General features: G+C 38.8%; 1 protein-coding gene and 1 pseudogene across 3 annotated transcripts in view; both read left to right on the forward strand.

Moving 5' to 3' along the window:
• OSMR (oncostatin M receptor) overlaps window positions 1-18,457 on the forward strand; it is a 66,659-nt gene that overhangs the window by 34,472 nt on the left and 13,730 nt on the right. For 2 of the 3 annotated variants that reach the window (XM_077117033.1, XM_077117035.1), the window contains exons 8-11: window positions 268-410; window positions 825-978; window positions 5,822-5,898; window positions 12,080-12,302. In XM_077117033.1, coding sequence (XP_076973148.1) covers window positions 268-410; window positions 825-978; window positions 5,822-5,898; window positions 12,080-12,302 — 597 coding nt within the window. The remainder of the gene's footprint in view (window positions 1-267; window positions 411-824; window positions 979-5,821; window positions 5,899-12,079; window positions 12,303-18,457) is intronic. The other variant, XM_077117034.1, reaches the window with a different exon arrangement.
• Window positions 12,355-18,313, forward strand: LOC143646365 (Golgi SNAP receptor complex member 1-like; annotated as a pseudogene).

Genomic DNA, 18,457 nt, shown 5'->3' on the forward strand with positions numbered 1-18,457 from the left:
TTCTTTTTCTGAATTGATGCAAATGTTCTAAGAAGTGATCATGATAAATTTGCAACTATCTGATGATATTGTGAATTACTGATTATATATATAGAATGGAATGATCATAAGTTAAGAATGTTTGTGTTTGTTTGTTGTTATGTTTTTAAAAATATTAAAAAGCAAAAAAAAAATACTTGTGAAATAAATAAATGAAGAAATCAAGTTCTGTTTGCCAAGATCTTTTTGGACCTGTGCTTGAGTTTTCTTTCTTTCTTTTTTTGACAGTCCATCCAATGGCTCCACGTAATGTCTTCCTTAAAGATATAAGTGCCACAAATGCCACCGTGACCTGGATGATGCACCCTGTCGGGAAGAATTCCACACTTTTGTGTCAGGTTGAACTCCACGGTGCAGGAAAAGTGATTCAAGTAAGAACACTGCTTTGATTTTTCTATTTTCAAATAGCCCTTTATGCCCTGAATAGAGAAGTGGCTAAATAAAATTTCCTTAAACTCTTATTTTTTAGTGAGTTCATATGGTGTGGTCATTTGTTTAAAAGATCCATGAAATTATTCACAGGCTTTTAGAGTTGGGAGGAGGCTCTTAGAGATATTTTCCAAAGAATCAGTTTTACTCTAAATCAGGATTTGCTGTTATCCTAATTTGGCTTTACAATGATGTATACTCACCAGTATTTCTTTTGTCTTTTTCATTTTTCACTTTTTTAATTCCTTCCTACCTTTCTTCCCTCCCCCCTTCTTTCTGTCTGTCTCTGTCTCTCGCTCTCCTTCCTTCCTTCTTTTTTCTTTCTTTCCTTTCTTCCCCTTTTTCTTCTTATCAAGCAGCACAATGTTTCCATCACGGTAGATGGTGAGTACTTCCTAAGTGAAATGAAGCCCAACACAGAGTATGTGGTCCGAATACATTGTGCTGATGCCACCTACTTCTGGAAATGGAGTGAATGGAGTAATCAAACATTCACCACACTCGAAGCTGGTATGTTCAGTTGGCATATAACCCAAGGATCTAAACTGACTCACAGGAGATGGGTTGGCTTCCCTCAGACCTCTTGGTTATACCTAAAACTAAGGGAAAAGTATTAAAATAGAAGCTGGGAACCATCATTAAAAAAAAGTCTGGATTGAACGAGACACGAGTGGACAGACATCCACTAAAACATTTGACAGTAGTTTATTTCTACTGTATATTTCTTTTTGACCTTTGAGTTTGCCAGAATGGTTTCTAAGCTAGTTCTATTGCTGGATTCATGCTTGATCTGGAAATTAAGAACTTTAATCCATGATTGGGGACAAATTGAAGTGTTAATGCCAAGGAAAGCATTAGTCTCACACCAAGAAACTTCAGGCTCTGTTTGGAAATACATTGATGTCTAGAAACTTAGGAGGTCATCCATCCCAGTGATAGTAGATTATGAGCTCTCTCCAACATATTGTCAGTAGCAGAGGTTTCTCGATATTGAGAGGTTTAGCCTCCAAATAGCCAGGTCTCAGAGCTAAGGTAGGCCTCAGAACATTAGTTGACTGAGCCCTGCTTCCTTCTCCCTCCAATTCAAGACAGTAAAGTATTACCATCACTGTCCCATACATGAGGGAACTTGGGCCCATAGATTGAAGGGAATTGGCCAGTTTGCAAAGTTAATAAATAGCAGAGATATAATACTATTAATAACAATTATGGCAGCTGACTTTGATTGTGTGTTGAGTGTGTAGTAGGCATAGCTCTAAGTGCTGTCTGAGTTTTCTCTTTTAACCATCACAACATGTGGCACGCACTAGTATTATTCCCATTTTGTAAGTGAGGACATTGAGACACAGAGATTCTAAGTAATTTAACTGCTTTAGTCTAGAAGTGACTGAGCTGCAGCTCGCTCACACTCAAGCAGCCCAAGTCCCGAGCTTTACCCTCAACCAGAACTAGATCCTGTGCATTCTGTTTCTTGGTGTTGATGTTACAACTTTGAAATCTTCCTGATTCAAGTCCTAGTCCTGATATGTTGAAGGAAGGGTTATATGTCTTCATTTTATTTCATTTACTCTTTATGCTTGCAGGCTGGCAGAACTCTTTCTCTTTCATTCTAGGAGGATTATTTTAAATCAATGATTCTAATTGGGATGGGGGGTGGCCAGGATGGCTAATCAGAATCAACACGTGGGGATGGTCACTGGACCAACTGAGCAGGAATATGTGGTTCCTGCCCACTCTCATACCCCCTGAGATTCCAGTGACCTTTCCTAGGGGAACAGACCCCTCAAGAATCCCTGCTGTCTTGATTCTTGAAGACAAAAGTATAATGGTAGAGCTTTTACAATGTGACCATGTGATTGTGAAAACCTCGTGTCTCATGCTCCTTTTATCCAGGGTATGGACAGATGAGTAAAAAAATACATAAATAATAGGGAAGATAAGGAGTAAAATAAATTGGGTAGATGAAAATACTAGTGGTCAATGAGAGGGAGAGGTAAGGGGTTTGGGGTGTATGAGTTTTTTTCTCTTTTCTTTTTATTTCTTTTTCTGGAGTGATATAAATGTTCTAAAAATGATCATTGTGATGAATACACAACTATGTGATAATATTGTGATCCATTGATTGTGTATTATGGATGGTCTGTATGTGTGTGAAAATTTCTCAATAAAAGCATTTAAAAAACAGAAACCTAATAAGGGCTTGATCATGTAGAGCTTTGTAGGCCATAAGACAGAATTTTACTTCTCTCCTATTCATGAGACTTTTTCCTTTTATGCTATTTTAATAGTCTTATTGAGATATAATCAACATTCAATAAACTGCATGTGATTAAAGTGTAAAAAAAAAAAAAAAAAGAATCTTGTTGTGAAAAACCCTGTTCCCCAGTGTGTTTCATTCAGGAATTTTTACTTAAATAATACTCTTTTGTTTTGTTTTTATTTTTAATTTTTTGCAAATTCATTCCAGTATAATAACTAACATGAAATGCAAAAGGACGGAGGTTTTAGTACATTACTTTTACTTTAGATTATAGTATAACAAACCTGAAATCCTTAACTTTGCTTTTGGTGATAACAAGAAAGTGAGATGATTCTATTGATGGTGAATAGATGGATAGTTTTTACCTCCAATAATACTTTGCTGAAAGCTGGCAAACTCGGTATTTATGTGTATTATAATCATAGCTAAGTGGAATCATGGTGCCCAGACATTGAGTTAAATGACACTGTGATAGAAATGATGCTGTAAGGGATGCTGTCGGCTTTATGATAATACTCTTTTGTTTCAAGTAGGAATTTACAAACCAGCCCCAGGGTTCGCACTGAGTTTGAAGTCCAATGTGGAGCGTGAGAATTTCAACAAGTTTTTAATACAATGTTGGCTTCCCCAATAGCTTAATTGTTTGGCAAATTGAAATCTTCTTCAGTGGATTTTAAAGTATATATGAGCACTTAAAAGCTGAATATAAAATGCCAGCAACTGCCAGAGAAAAGGACTTACATTTTAATTACTAGCAACAATAGAGTTTTCGTTTTATAAAACAGAGAGGTAAAGGTTTAGGCGTTATATTCCAAAACGATTCTTCTTTCATAGAAATGTTTCTAATCGAATCACAGACAGTTGTTTTCTCACACAAATAAGGATGTGGAAAAACAGCTTTCCTATATTTGAAACATGATGAAAACAGACAATTTGGTGATTCTATGGCAGAAGCTATTTAATACTTTCACTTTTAGTAGCCAAAAGTTTTAAGTCACTTTTGGATGGAGATTTCACATTAAAAAATAAAAGCCATCTTGGAGATGCTATTTTCTGATTCAGAAAGCCAAAACACGATTCTAACACACTCACAAAATGTGGTTGAGTAGAGAAATGCATTAAGACTAGATTGGAGAAATGAGGTTTGCTGTTGGGGCTTCATTGTAAAATGACATATCTTTGAGAACTTTTCTTGTTTGACTCCATGGAAGTGCTAAAATAGTGTTATCTGTATCTTCGTCAATTAAAGATTTTTATTTCTTGTGCTTAAGAATGTTATGTATTCTCTTTTTTTTTTTCATTGTTCTATTCTTGTGAAAGACAGACCTCTGCCAGGAGAAAATTAGACTCCTTGAATAATTCAGAGTATTATGCAAATTCTAAACAGTAATGGACAAATTTAAAAATATCAATCTTAATAGTAATTTCATAATATTTTAACAATGATCAAATATGTATTTTCCATGACTTTAAAATAAATTGTATTTTAAAAAAATTATTTTTCCCACCAGTGAGACATTTGTTAATGAAAATTTTGTTTAACTTCTGTAAGCTGAGGCTTCATGACCTTTCCTTGGGTACAGAATAATGGTCAAGGGCTTGACCACCTTAGGTTTGGATCTTTGCTTCACACCTACAGCTATGTGATTTTGAGCAAGAAACTTAAACTTTCTGGACCTTAGTTTCCCCATCTGTAAAATGGGGAAAATAATAGCACCTATCTCATAGGGTTGGCAGGAGGATTAAATGAGTTAATACCTGCAAAACGATTGGAACTGGCCTGGCACCTGTGATGCCAGTATGAAAGTTTGTATGAGACGCTCAAGCAGTTTTCAGTAGAGTTGGTTTGGGTTAAAAGATTAACCCCTTCTTGTGGTAGGTAGATTGAACAAGCGCAGATTTAGATGCAGAAAGGGAAAAACCGGATTGCACGGAGTTCTGAACAAGCCATGGGGACAGGAAAAGACTGAGTATTTATGCAGGCTGTCCTCTGGGTTCCTTCTTAGCTTTGTTATTATTCATCAAAAAAAAAAAAAAAAGATTATGGAGCTTCACTAAGTGTTAGGTACAGGACCAGGTGCTTGAGGTTCAAAGTCAAATGAGACCAGGACCTTGCCCTCAGGGGTCATCCAGTTTATTGATGAGAAAGACAAGTATGCAGAGTATTCTAGAATGGGGTGAGAGCTGTGGTGGAGGGGCCTGTAGAGGGCTCCCTGAGCATCCCCTGCAGGCAGCTGACCCAGGTGCAGGAAGGGAACAGGGGAGGGAGTAGGAGGCCTTCCTGGAGGAGGTGCTGGCCTGCTGTGCGGGTGGAGCAGCAGTTCCCAGGCCTTGTGTCTAGTGAGAGGGCCCCACCCGTGTGACACCAGGGAGGCCTGGAAGAGTGCAGTGAGCCCGCTGGGTGACTCCCCCTTCAGTGGGCTTCTATGGCAGACTTCCCAAATGGTGCAGGGATTTAGCAATGGTCTACCGCTGCTAGCAAGTTTTCTTTTGAAAGACCTCCTAGAATTGGTCTAACTGAGAAATGATTCCAAGAGTCTTTGGTGGTTTTCAGAAGCTCTGGAGCTTGATGTTTGTAAAGGCTTTTAGTCTGAGGTCCCATTCAGAGGCAGGTGACCCTTTCTAAGCACCTACTATGTGCTCCTGGAGAGATGTAAACCACGTGGCTGTGGACAAGCGGGTGGAAGTCACAGAGTGACAACGTGGAGAACAGGCCTCAGGTAGGAGAGGAAGCATTCATTTCCTTGAGGGAGCTAGGCTGACTGGGAGAAGGATCCGAGGAGGAGGAGAAGTTATAATAGGGTTTAACAAATGAATATAATGGCTAGATCATTATATTGATATTTCTTTTTAGTCTCCAATGTCTTGGAGCAGCTAGAAGGGAAACCTTGAAATTGTGGAACTGTAACCCATACCGAACTCTGAAATCTGTTCTATACTACTTGTTAAAATGTGCTTTGAAATGTATTGCTTTTTGCATATATTTTATATTTCATAATTACAAAAATTAACAGTTAACAAAAAAGAAGAAGAAAGCTTAACTGTATTATGCCACATATGTACTATGACCCAAGAATGTTCCTCTGGTTTCAGCTCCTTCTGAGGCTCCTGATGTCTGGAGAATTGTGAAGTCGATGCCAAAGCATTATATTGTGACATTATTCTGGAAGGTAGGATGCCCAGACTCAAAACAGATTTGCTTGGCTTTGTGTCTTTCAGTATGAAATGGTGCCTACTGCTATAATCTTCTGGTTTTATACCTGGGAGGGATTGTAATGCTAATCCAGTACGATTTCTTACTTAGTGTAGGAATCCCCACTAAATATCCATATCCTTAACCCTGGAAAAGTGGTGAAGGAATCTACCGTCCTTGACAGCTCATTCCACTTGATGGTCAGTTCTGATCGATAGGACCTTCCTCTCTGTAACTTCCACTCAGGACCATCCTAACTTTTTTTTTTTTTGATGGTGCTATTTTTTTTAATTAGAGAAGATGCAGGTTTACAGACAAATCATGCAGAAAATAGAATTCCCATATATCCCCTTCACACAGAGTTTTCCCCATTATTATTTCACATTAGTCTGATAACTTTGTTATAATTAATGAAACAATTTTGTTATAATTATGCTATTAACTATAGCACATAATTTGCATTAGGGTTCACTGTTTGTGTTGTACAGTCCTATGATTTAAAAGAAATTTATTCTAATAATCTCATACAAAATAAGACCTCGTTTTACGCAACCAATATTTTCCAAGACATTTCACAGAAGTTGAAAATTAGGTATAACAGCAAACTTCATTTTTAATAGCATTTTTTATATGAATATACCTATCCCCCATTTTTATAATAAGGCAAATAGACACTCTAGTAACAATAAGTGAACAAAATTAACCATAGAAATAATTTTTAAGAACTTTTACTTCTCTCTCTGTATCTGATCTGCCTTTATTTTCTTTGTTTGCCAATCATGTTTACTTGAATTTGTGTGTTGAGTTCATGTGAAAATGAGGTCCTATGGTACGCCCTAAAATGTTCCCTTTTAGTCACATTCACTATTTAATTCAGTATTGTTAATTACTTGCACATTGTTGAAACCCTGTCACTAATATCTATTATAAAAATTTTGTATCACCTCAAACAGAAACTCTGTATAATTTAAACATTAACTTTCCACTCCCTACTGCTATCTAAGCTTCTGGTAACCTGTATTCTAGTTTCTGACTCCATGAATTTGCTTACTCTCATTATTTCATATCAGTGAGATCATACAATATTTGCCTTTTTGTGTCTGGCTTATTTCACTCAGTGTGATGCCTTTAAGGTTCATCTATGTTGTCACATATATCAGAATTTTATTCCTTTTTACAGCTGAATAATATTCGATTGTGTGTATATACCACATTTTGTCCATTCATTCATCTGTTGATGGTTAATTGAGTTGTTTTCATCTCTTGGCAATTGGGAATAATGCCACTATGAACATCACTGTGCAAATATCTGTTGGGGTCCCTGCTTTCAAGTCTCTTGGACATATACCTGGAAGTGGGATTACCAGATCATATGGTAATTATCTACTTAACTCTCTGAGGAACCACTAAATTGCCTTCTACTGTGGCTGCACCATTTTACATTCCTACTGACCATGAAAAAGTGCCCCTATTTCTCCACATCCTCCCTAACACTTGTTATTTTCTAATTTTTTTGAATAGCAGGGTGTAAAATGGTGTCTCATTGTGGTTTTGATTTGCGTTTCCCTGATGGCTAATGATGTTGAGTATCTTTTCATGTGCTTTTGTTGCCTTTTGTTTATCTTCCCTTGAAAAACTCTATTCAAGTCTTTTGCCCATTCTTTAAAAATTGTTTTTATTGTCTTTTTGTTGTTAAGATATAGAATTTTTTAATATATTCTGGATATTAAACTCTTAATAGATAAATGGTTTCCGAGTATTTTTTCCCATTCTCTGGGTTGTCTTTTTTACTTTCATGATGAAGTCCTTTGATGCACAAAAGGTTTTAATGTTGATGAAAGTCTCATTTATCTATTGTTTCTTTTGTCGCTCATGCTTTTGCTATATAGTTTAAGAAATTGTTACCTAATATTAGGTCCTGAAGATTCTTCCCTATTGTTTTCTTCTAGGAGTTTGATAGTTCTGTCTCTTATATTTAGGTCTTTGATTCATTTTGAGTTAACTTCTGTATATGATGTGAGGTAGTGATCCGTCTTCATTCTTTTACATATGGATATCCAGTTTTCCCACCACCATTTGTTGGTGGGATTTTTCTTTACCCATTGAATAGATTTGGCCCTCCTGTCAAAAGTCAGTTGACATGGATGGAGGGTTCATTTCAGAACTCTCAATTTGATTCTACTGTCTATATGGCTGTCCTCATGCCAGTACCTGCTGTTTTTTTTTTTTTTATTAATTAAAAAAAAAATTAACTAACACGACATTTAGAAATCATTCCATTCTACATATGCAATCAGTAATTCTTAATATCATCACATAGATGTATGATCATCATTTCTTAGTACATTTGCATCGATTTAGAAGAACTAGCAAAACAACAGAAAAAGATATAGAATGATAATATAGAGAAAAAAATAAAAATAATAATAAAAATTAAAAAAATAAGAAAGAAAAAAAGGAAAAAGATAAAAAAACAAAAAACACAAGCAAAACAAAACAAAACAAAACTATAGCTCAGATACAGCTTCATTCAGTGTTTTAACATAATTACATTACAATTAGATAGTATTGTGCTGTCCATTTTTGAGTTTTTGTATCCAGTCCTGTTGCACAGTCTGTAACCCTTCAGCTCCAATTACCCATTGTCTTACCCTGTTTCTAACTCCTGATGATCTCTGTTACCAATGACATATTCCAAGTTTATTCTCTAATGTCGGTTCACATCAGTAGAACCATACAGTATTTGTCCTTTAGTTTTTGGCTAGTCTCACTCAGCATAATGTTTTCTAGGTCCGTCCATGTTATTACATGCTTCATAAGTTTATTCTGTCTTAAAGCAGCATAATATTCCATCGTATGTATATACCACAGTTTGTTTAGCCACTCGTCTGTTGATGGACATTTTGGTTGTTTCCATCTCTTTGCAATTGTAAATAATGCTGCTATAATCATTGGTGTGCAAATGTCCGTTTGTGTCTTTGCCCTTAAGTCCTTTGAGTAGATACCTAGCAATGGTATTGCTGGGTCATATGGCAATTCTATATTCAGTTTTTTGAGGAACTGCCAAACTGCCTTCCACAGTGGTTGCACCATTTGACATACCCACCAACAGTGGATAAGTGTGCCTCTTTCTCCGCATCCTCTCCAGCACTTGTCATTTTCTGTTTTGTTGATAATGGCCATTCTGGTGGGTGTGAGATGATATCTCATTGTGGTTTTGATTTGCATTTCTCTAATGGCCAGGGACACTGAGCATCTCTTCATGTGCCTTTTGGCCATTTGTATTTCCTCTTCTGATAGGTGTCTGTTCAAGTCTTTTTCCCATTTTGTAATTGGGTTGGCTGTCTTTTTGTTGTTGAGTTGAACAATCTCTTTATAAATTCTGGATACTAGACCTTTATCTGCTATGTCGTTTCCAAATATTGTCTCCCATTGTGTAGGCTATCTTTCTACTTTCTTGATGAAGTTCTTTGATGCACAGAAGTGTTTAATTTTGAGGAGCTCCCATTTCTTTCTTTCTTTCTTCAGTGCTCTGGCTTTAGGTTTAAGGTCCATAAAACTGCCTCCAATTGTAAGTTTTATAAGATATCTCCCTACATTTTCCTCTAACTGTTTTATGGTCTTAGACCTAATGTTTAGATCTTTGATCCATTTTGAGTTAACTTTTGTATAGGGTGTGAGACATGGGTCTTCTTTCATTCTTTTGCATATGGATATCCAGTTCTCTAGGCACCATTTATTGAAGAGACTGTTCTGTCCCAGGTGAGTTGGCTTGACTGCCTTATCAAAGATCAAATGTCCATAGATGAGAGGGTCTATATCTGAGCACTCTATTCGATTCCATTGGTCGATATATCTAACTTTATGCCAATACCATGCTGTTTTGACCACTGTGGCTTCATAATATGCCTTAAAGTCCGGCAGCGTGAGACCTCCAGCTTCAAGTACCTGCTGTTTTGATTAGTGTAGCTTCGTAATAAGTTTTAAAATGGGAAGTGTGAGTCCTGCTTTCCATCTCTTATCTCTGTTGCACTGTGGATGATTTCTTCAGTGCTGTAGTCTATTTCCTTCTTCAGCTGTGTCTCGTCTGCTGCTTAGGTTGACTAATGGGTTTTTAGTTTCAGTGATTACATTTTTCATTTCTAGACTTTTTCCATGCTGTTTTATGTTGTTATTTTTTAATTCCTTCTCCTATGTCTTTAATAATTTTATAGTTTTAATTTGATCATTCAATTATCTAAAGTTTTGGGGTTCTAATTCTTACCCACCCCCAGAACTTTATTGCATATTTCCTACCTATGCTAGCCACTGGTCATGATGAATTATTAAGTAATATGCTTTGTAACTTTATATTCTGAGTACATCTCGAACAAGGCTTTAACTGTGGCAATAGTGATGAGTGTGAATTTTTCCCATGTGGTTTTCTTCTGCCAGGTGTTACAGTGATGTAATCATTCTAGTATCTATTTATGTTAGTTTTTTGGCTTGAGGTTTCATGGATTCTCATGTGGCATTGATCCATAATTGATGTTCCAATGAAGATGTTTTTTTTTCTACTCAGAGTCTAGACCACAAGAGACAAAAGCTTCCATGTCATCTTCATATGCTGATAGAGAGATATTTTTCCTTCCTACCCATTTACTGTGCTTTATGTGGGGGAGGGTGTGGAATCTCAGTTTCAACTTTTTCCTTTGATACAGTCGCAAGGTCTTTTACTTTATCACCATGTACATGTTGAAACCCAGTTTCCGGATTAGTCAAAGTGAAAACAAATCCCACAAGCCTGGGTTAGTGGCCACCTCAGGGCATTAACTCTATGCTCTGTTTTCCACTTACGTCTTCATCTGGTCCCCGGGGATTTCAGTTATCTCTCATGAGCCCTGGTGTTCATTCATGAGGATGTGTTTTATCTGGGAATTCTCTTCTTGTCTGGAGGAACTTCATTTCCCCCAAACCACATGGCGGCTGAACGTTGATGTCAATGACAGTGGGGTGCTAGAGCCTCTGAAAATCTCTCCAAATGCTTACATGATAATGGGTTGTACTCCCTTCTTATGTTGTTCTATCGGGAAACTATGTAAGAAATCCATGATCACTTCTTTCCCTGGTGATGCCGCACAGTGGGTGGCCCCTCTGCATGAATGTCTCCTTGTCCTGTTTCGGCTCTTACCTCCGCCCCCACTTGGGCTCTCCCACTGCATCACTCAGACTCCTACAACCCTACTCCTCACTTTTACAGGGTCCAGGGCAAAAGTATAAATGGAGGGCCACATTCCATCTTTAAATCTTATATATATTTAAATATTCGTAATTTTAATATTTAAAAATTATGACTCGAACTAAAAATCTGCAATGTAAGTGTACTTTATCCTTTCACCTTGACTAATACACCTTCTGGAAAACGTGGAGGGCTAGGTTTGTATCTAGAATTCTCAGGTTCCTCAGTGGCAATGGTGGGAGACTCAGCCCCCAGTTGGAGTCCACCCTGCTTTTCTCCCCACCTCCTGCTTAGTCCATTCCACCAGGACCCCTGTGCGTAAGTTCTGTCCACATCCCAAGCAGACATCCACTCCCAGCTAGTTCCCAGAGCCTAGGGTGGACACACCAGTAGAAGGGCCTGTCCTGGATGGAGAAGCTGAAGAACAGATCCTGGAAGCAGGCTTGGGACTATTTGGGCAGGGAATTCTGGGGTCTCTGAAACCTGGAACATTGTCTAGAAAGGGAAACGTGGGCACTGGGTATGGGGAGGGCTATAGCTGAAGAAGAAGTGGGTTGGGTTGGCCAGGACAGGACTGCCATCTAAGGCAGATACTGTTTCTACTGAAAGGTCTTCTCCCCTCTTCTCCCCAAATCTTCTTTTCTTCAAGCTAAAGAGTTTTCCCTCATTTTAATGCTTGATGTGGTCATCCTTCTCTGAAGACATTGTCCTCTGAAGGTCTCATCCCAAATAACCCTCTTCTCTATTCAATTGCTTATTTATAGAATGTCTGATTGTTTTCTTTGCTAAACTGTTTGGATTTGCTGGCACATGTGTGTGAGTGTATATGTGTCTGAGGAAGGCAGTTGAGGGACAAAAGACATGAAAAATTAATTATGCAAACTCCCTTCAGATTAAAGCCCGTTTTGAAATGATAACTGGTATTTTCAATATTTTTCAGCCATTATCCCAATTTCACGCCAATGGGAAGATTCTGTTCTATAACATAGCTATCGAAAATCTACAGGAACCCTCCCGTGTAGCTCTCCTCTCCATTCCTGCACCGGCCAATGGCACAAAAGTAACCCTCGCCCAGCATTCCTACCAGATTCATGTCACAGCCAATAACAGTGTGGGCACATCTCCTGCTTCCGTCCTTGGCATCTCTGGAGACCCTGGACACGGTGAGCTTGGCTTTGCTTTGTTTTGTTTCCATTCTCTAAAAATATGTCGATGATGTCATTAGGTAGAGATGATTCTTTGGGACAATGGTAACTTGGGAAGACAAAGTCTAGCCGCCAAACACTGTTAGTCATTTTCTTTGGGGTCAGGCATGTCAGCAGGTTTTGGCAGGGCTGCTCTTCCTCAGGCGGGAAGAATGAAATTTCAGCCATAGCTCAGGACATTCCTGCCCCTAGGACTCTTCAGCAGACTTGGAAACTTATCCCAAGTTTATCCAAGTAAAGGCAACACCAGCAAACAGTCCTCACTGAGAACTGGGGTTGGTATTTAAGTACTCGATGACTTTTAAAGTATGAGTTCATATATTGTGTTGTTAAAAACCTTGTCAGTCTTCCTCTTCCATAAAGACCCCATTAAAAAATTTCCAGTGATCACAAAAACTGGCCTCATTTTTCAAGAGGAGCTTAGTCAAAGTTGTAGAATAAGACATGATAAATGGCTAATCTCTTGGCCTGTGAAAAAGCAAACATGGTGGCAATGATTTTTAAATTTAACATCAATAATGGTGTTAATTTCCTTTTTGGGACAGATATAAAACGAAGTTGGTTGCAGTAACACCCAACATGTAGCACACTGTGAAATGGTGCACATTTGGACATAAATGCAATTGATATTTGGCAGAACAAGGTCATTCCCTGACTCTTGCAATAGTGTCACCCTGTATTTAATGCTATTGAAATTTTCAGACATGGCATATGGGTTATGGCAGATTGTATGGTACTTGCCATTCAGACAAAGCCTAAATTTGGGTGAAGTGGACTGGATTTAAGGTGTTTTGTTTTAAGAACCATCTAGTGGGTCAAATAAGAAAAAGAAATTAATATTGTACCAGAGGAGGAGAACTGTGGAGTTACTTAACTTACTTTTGCTTTGTGAGGAACTGTATTAGAGAAGGAAGTGAATAGTTGTATTCTGTTGCTATTGGGGTCATAACAGGGAAAATGAACCCTTTGTCTCCTTGGGGGTGCTTGAGAGATAAAAGACTCCTCACAGGAGGCCTGGTCCACAGCAGCACTGCTGAGGGCTAGTATGGCCTTGGAGTCTTCTTTAACTGGGACCTCCCACCCTACCTCCTGTCCCCATTCCCAGCCTCCAGACTCCCAAACCTTCCCCTGTGAGGCCCTATTCAGCCTTCATTAAGTGGTCCACATTCTTCAATCACTGGTGAGGATAAATTCACTAATGTGCTAAATTAGGTTAGGCCAATTCACACTAAGGTGTGAACGACTGAAAAAAAATTCCCCTACTCCCTCCTTCTACCCCCACCTTTCACACTCTATTTGTAGTTTTAAAGAACTAGCTTGCTAACTGATGTGGCTCTAAGTTTGGAGTAAATTTTTTGTTTTTAATTAATTAATTAAACATAACAACATATAAACACAAACATTCTTACCATGTGATCATTCCATTCTTGATATATAATCAATAACTCACAATATCATCACACAGTTGTATATTCATCGTCATGGTCATTTCTTAGAACAATTGCATCATCAGAAAAAGAAATAAAAAGAAAACAGAAAAAAATCCACACATACCATACGCCTTATCCCTCCCTTTCCCTGATCACTAGCATTTCAGTCTACTGGATTCATTTTAACATTTGTTCCCCCTATTGTTTATTTTGGAGTAAATTTTAGTCAGTGTAAATAATTGAAATGAATAGTTTCAGCTTCAATGTGAGGGAGATTTGTTTCTTTGATAGAGAATGGCAGTGAAGCCATGGAGGTTGGAAATGCATAGGCATTCCTGGAACCCTTCACCCTCCACCTGGGGTCACACCTTCCTCTGATTGCCCTGCCAGATAATGATTTGGTGTCCAACAAAAGTCAGTAGCATGTTGCTTTCACACTTGCATTCCTCAGGTATTTTTTTCAGCTGTAATTAGGATTGCCAGATGAAATCCAGGATGCCCAGTTATACTGGAATTGCAGATAAACAATGAATGACTTTTTAGAATGAATATGGCCCAGGCAATATTGGCTCCTCATTGATTGATATACTGAGCAGCTGTCTGGCAGGCCTACTTCTAATCAGTAGAGCAGATCAAATCAAATCAGACCCAGGCTTGATCAAATTAGAATGTAGATCTCTGCACTAATAATTCTCATCCCTTAAAGCCTAGATGTGGCCCTATTTGAAATCAATAAAATCGGTAATCCACTGACAACGTTATCACCTTTTTTCCAATTGTCAGATTTTAGGAAACTGCCTTGCATATCAAATATATTGAGATGGCAGCCTTAGTCTGTTTGCACATCCTTGCATAAGCCGATTTAGTACATATCTGAATTTTTTTCTGCTTTTGTCCTCGCTTCAGTTCCTACCCCTAACATCTCAGAAGCAGTAGTTAGTTCAGGATCCACCAGCATTATTTTGGAGGAATTAAGCTATGTCATTTGTCCATTCAATATGAAACATATTTTTTGAAAGCAGATCGAGTACTAAACATGTAGTCAGGTCAGGAGTCTGCAACTTTTTCAGTAGGGTAGCAGATACTAAATATTTTAAACTTTGCAGGTCATACAGTCTCTGTAATATATTTTAGATTTTTCTTTGTTTTATAATCCTTAAACAATTTTAAATCCATTCTCAGATTAAGGGTCATGTGGATTAAGTTGTGGGAACAGAGGTTCAGGCAACAGGAACTTTCAGCACATGACAGCTTTAATACTTGCACAACACAGAGGGTTCAAAAGAACAGGGTAAGAGATCCCCTGTGGCCAGTCTCCCAGGGAGGCTTCCTGCTCGGGTCAGGTCAGTGGATAGCAAGGCTCCCCACATCTTCTTTGTATCGGAGAAGAGAAATGTATGCTGTTCCAGTGTGATATTTGTCCACCATCTGGGGAAGGGGGCCGGCCACTGAGAACTCCTGCCTTGATTGTCATCTAGGGCTGTTAGTTCCCCAGGCTTAAGGTCTGGTTGGACCTTTTCATTAGCCCTAACATCTCCCCCAGGTTATGGAACTGGAAACAGCACAATAGAAGAGAAAGTGGGGATAGGTGAGGGCTGGACCATGGCCACTGAGACTGTGTCCCTGACTTAGAGCAGGTCATATAAAAATAAGTGCCAGAGGGGATAACTGAGAAGATCTCAGGAAACAGCCTCAACAGCTGGAGTGTGAACTTGGCCTGAGACCAGTGTCTTGAGTACATTATGTACACGTTGCAGTCACAGCAGTGCCCCACATGGGAGACGGACAGGTCTAGTTCTAACACAACACTCCTTTTAATTGGTCAAGCCAAGACAGAATGTTTGAAACAATGGCAGTTGAGATTGAGAAGCTTTTGGCAGGGTTGACAGAAGTAAATGATAAAATGACAGAATATATCAACAGTGCATGTGTCCCCTCCCTGACTGCAGCACTGATGCATACATTACAGCGACACAGAGACGTATTACAGGATCGTACTCATGAATTCCACAAAAGCAAAGTAAACTTTGTGGAAGCCCCAGGAGAGGGAGAATGTCGTGGGATCAGTATGAAAGGATAAGGAGTCATATGAAAGTGAGTCTGGAGTAACCAATAGAGGAACTCAGCTATTTTTGTAAGAACAAGACCACCTTTGAAACTCAGATCATCTGATAAGAGGAGACAGCAAGGATACTATGGCAGCAAAAGGAAGCAGGAGCTTCCCAGAGAGGAATGTTAAAGTCAATTTAGAGCAAAATGAACACTTGGGCCAGTTGTTTTCTTGCTGCGAAGAGCCTGATACACCAGATCAACCTGAGGATTCAGTGAGTCCTCATCCTGCATGGTGTTTTCCATGGGTGGGACAGCTCCAGGGACTCTCAGCAACCACTGCTTTCACACCCTGATCTGGAATAAAGAAAAGAGGGAAAGAGGAGTTGATTGTCCTGATAATTATCCCGACCAGCAAGGTTGATTCCAGATTTTAGTGTTGGGCTCTGTGACAGGGTCAAGTTGAGTAGAAGCCATAGTTTCTGTACGCTATCTTTTCTAATTTAAATTTCTCCTTTTTTTTTTTTTTTTTGGTTTTTAAAAAAAAGTTTTCAGTTCTTTTGTCTGCCTAGGAGGTAAGTAAACCAATCAGACACAGAGATTCTGTGCTTCAGAGATGGTATTGGAGGCTGATGATAAGTCATGCCTTACAGCCAGACTCTCCAGAAAACCAGGTTTCTCTGTATCCTAAGGCTGTTTTTCTTTTGGCCACCAGATCATGCTTTGAATAAAAATAGCTCTTGTCATTTTATTTTCTACTCAAGACAAGAAATGACAAAAAATTACGAGTCAGTTCTTGATCATCTGAGTTTGTTGGTAGACAAAAGCTCTTTCTCTTCTTTCTTTTTATTGTAAGCACACTTGAGTTAACTGTATTGCTGGAAAAACATCAAATATGATGGTTTTTTTTTTTAAGGAGACCACCATTTACACTTTTTTTGCTTATTTCTTCCATTGGATTAATATATGCTATTCTACAAGAAAATGAGATATCACTTCTACCGTGTCAAAAGAAACTAATAGCCAATGTCTGCCAGTGACCCCAAATGATTCCTCATCAAGTCAGGATTAATGTTGATATGAGTAAGAAGACTGCTCAGTTTTCAGGCAGGTATTCAACAAGCCACATATCAAAAGACATTGAGGGATGTGATGGTTTGAAGCTGTATGTACACCAGAAAAGATGTTCTTAAAGCTAATCCATTCCAGTGGGCGTAGGGCCATCATGGATAGGATTTTTCGGTGAGTAGGATCTTAAGTTGAGCTGTGACCCACCTCATTCAGGGTGGTTCTTAATCCTCTTACTGGATACAGAAAGAAGTTCCAGAAAAGCTGAGGGAGAAAAGCCAGATTCTGAAGGCAATGAAGCCCGGGAGAGAAGGACCAGCAGACACCACGTGTGGCACAGAAGCTGAGGATTAAGGATTGCTGGTAGCCAGTCTTCCGGGAGAAAGCATGAGCTTTTAGTGCCTTGATTTGGACATTTTTACAGCTTCAGAACTGTAAACTTGGAAGTTAATAAATCCCTATTGTAAAAGCCAACCCATTTCTGGTATATGGCATTTCGTCAGCTTTAGCAAATTCAAACAAGGGGCCACCATCCAAATAATTCCATTTTAAATGCTTCATGATTTATGAGCAAAAACTTGAGAACGACTGCCTGATGTACTAAGAATTCTGTGTTCTGTGAAAATCTGTTCATTCCAAACCTATTAAGCTTTCCCAAACAGCCAGAGAATGGTTTCACAGTTGAAGGTGCATGTGACAGAACCTGTTTCCATCTGCACCTATCCTTTTTTACCATCTTGCAGTGACAAAATTTTAAACCAGCCACAGAATTCTTTTCAAGTTCAACCATTTTCTCAATTTCTGTGAGTTCATTATCTGTCTTGTCTAACTGAACTACCACAAATAGTTTGAAGACTCCTAACATGTATGCTTCTTTTATCTTGTATGTATGTATGTATGTGTGTGTGTGTGTATGTGTGTGCATGGGTAGGTACCAGGAATTGAACCCAGGTCTCCAGCATGGCAGGCAAGGACTCTGCCTGCTGAGCCACCATGACCTGCCCTTCACCACTGGAATTTACTGCAGGATTTAGAGTTTAGGATTCCAGCTCCCCACAGGGAATAAAAAGATATTAGCTCAGGGCGGTGCAATGGTGGCTCAGTGGCCTTGATTGGTGTTTGTACCTCAGCTAGAATTTATAGGACTTTGGGTTGCTATACAGTTGGCATTTATCAAACCTGAAGTATCATTAATTAATGTACACATCAACTATAGGACTATAATGACCAAATTCACTACGTAAATCTTCAGACCAGGTGTTGTCGACCACGTTCCTCACAAACGGAGATAGTTTGGGGGTGGGTGGGCGTGACATGGTGGTGATGTAGAGTCTAGGCCATGGGAACTAATGGGCTCAACAAACTGTCTGTGGCTCCTACGGTGGATCCTTAGACCTCTCCCCCACTTTTTTTTTTTTTTTTTTTTTTGCTAGTCCCCTTATAGACTGGTTGCTAGGCACAGGGGCCAATAGTAAATGATTGTTTATACAGTCAGAACCACGAGGTCAGAAGAAAAGTTTTGTTCCTGGTCCCAACAAAATGTTGCCTCTTAAAAGAAAGTTATTC

The sequence above is a fragment of the Tamandua tetradactyla genome, chromosome 9, assembly GCF_023851605.1.
Source record: "Tamandua tetradactyla isolate mTamTet1 chromosome 9, mTamTet1.pri, whole genome shotgun sequence".
Lineage (NCBI taxonomy): Eukaryota > Metazoa > Chordata > Mammalia > Pilosa > Myrmecophagidae > Tamandua > Tamandua tetradactyla.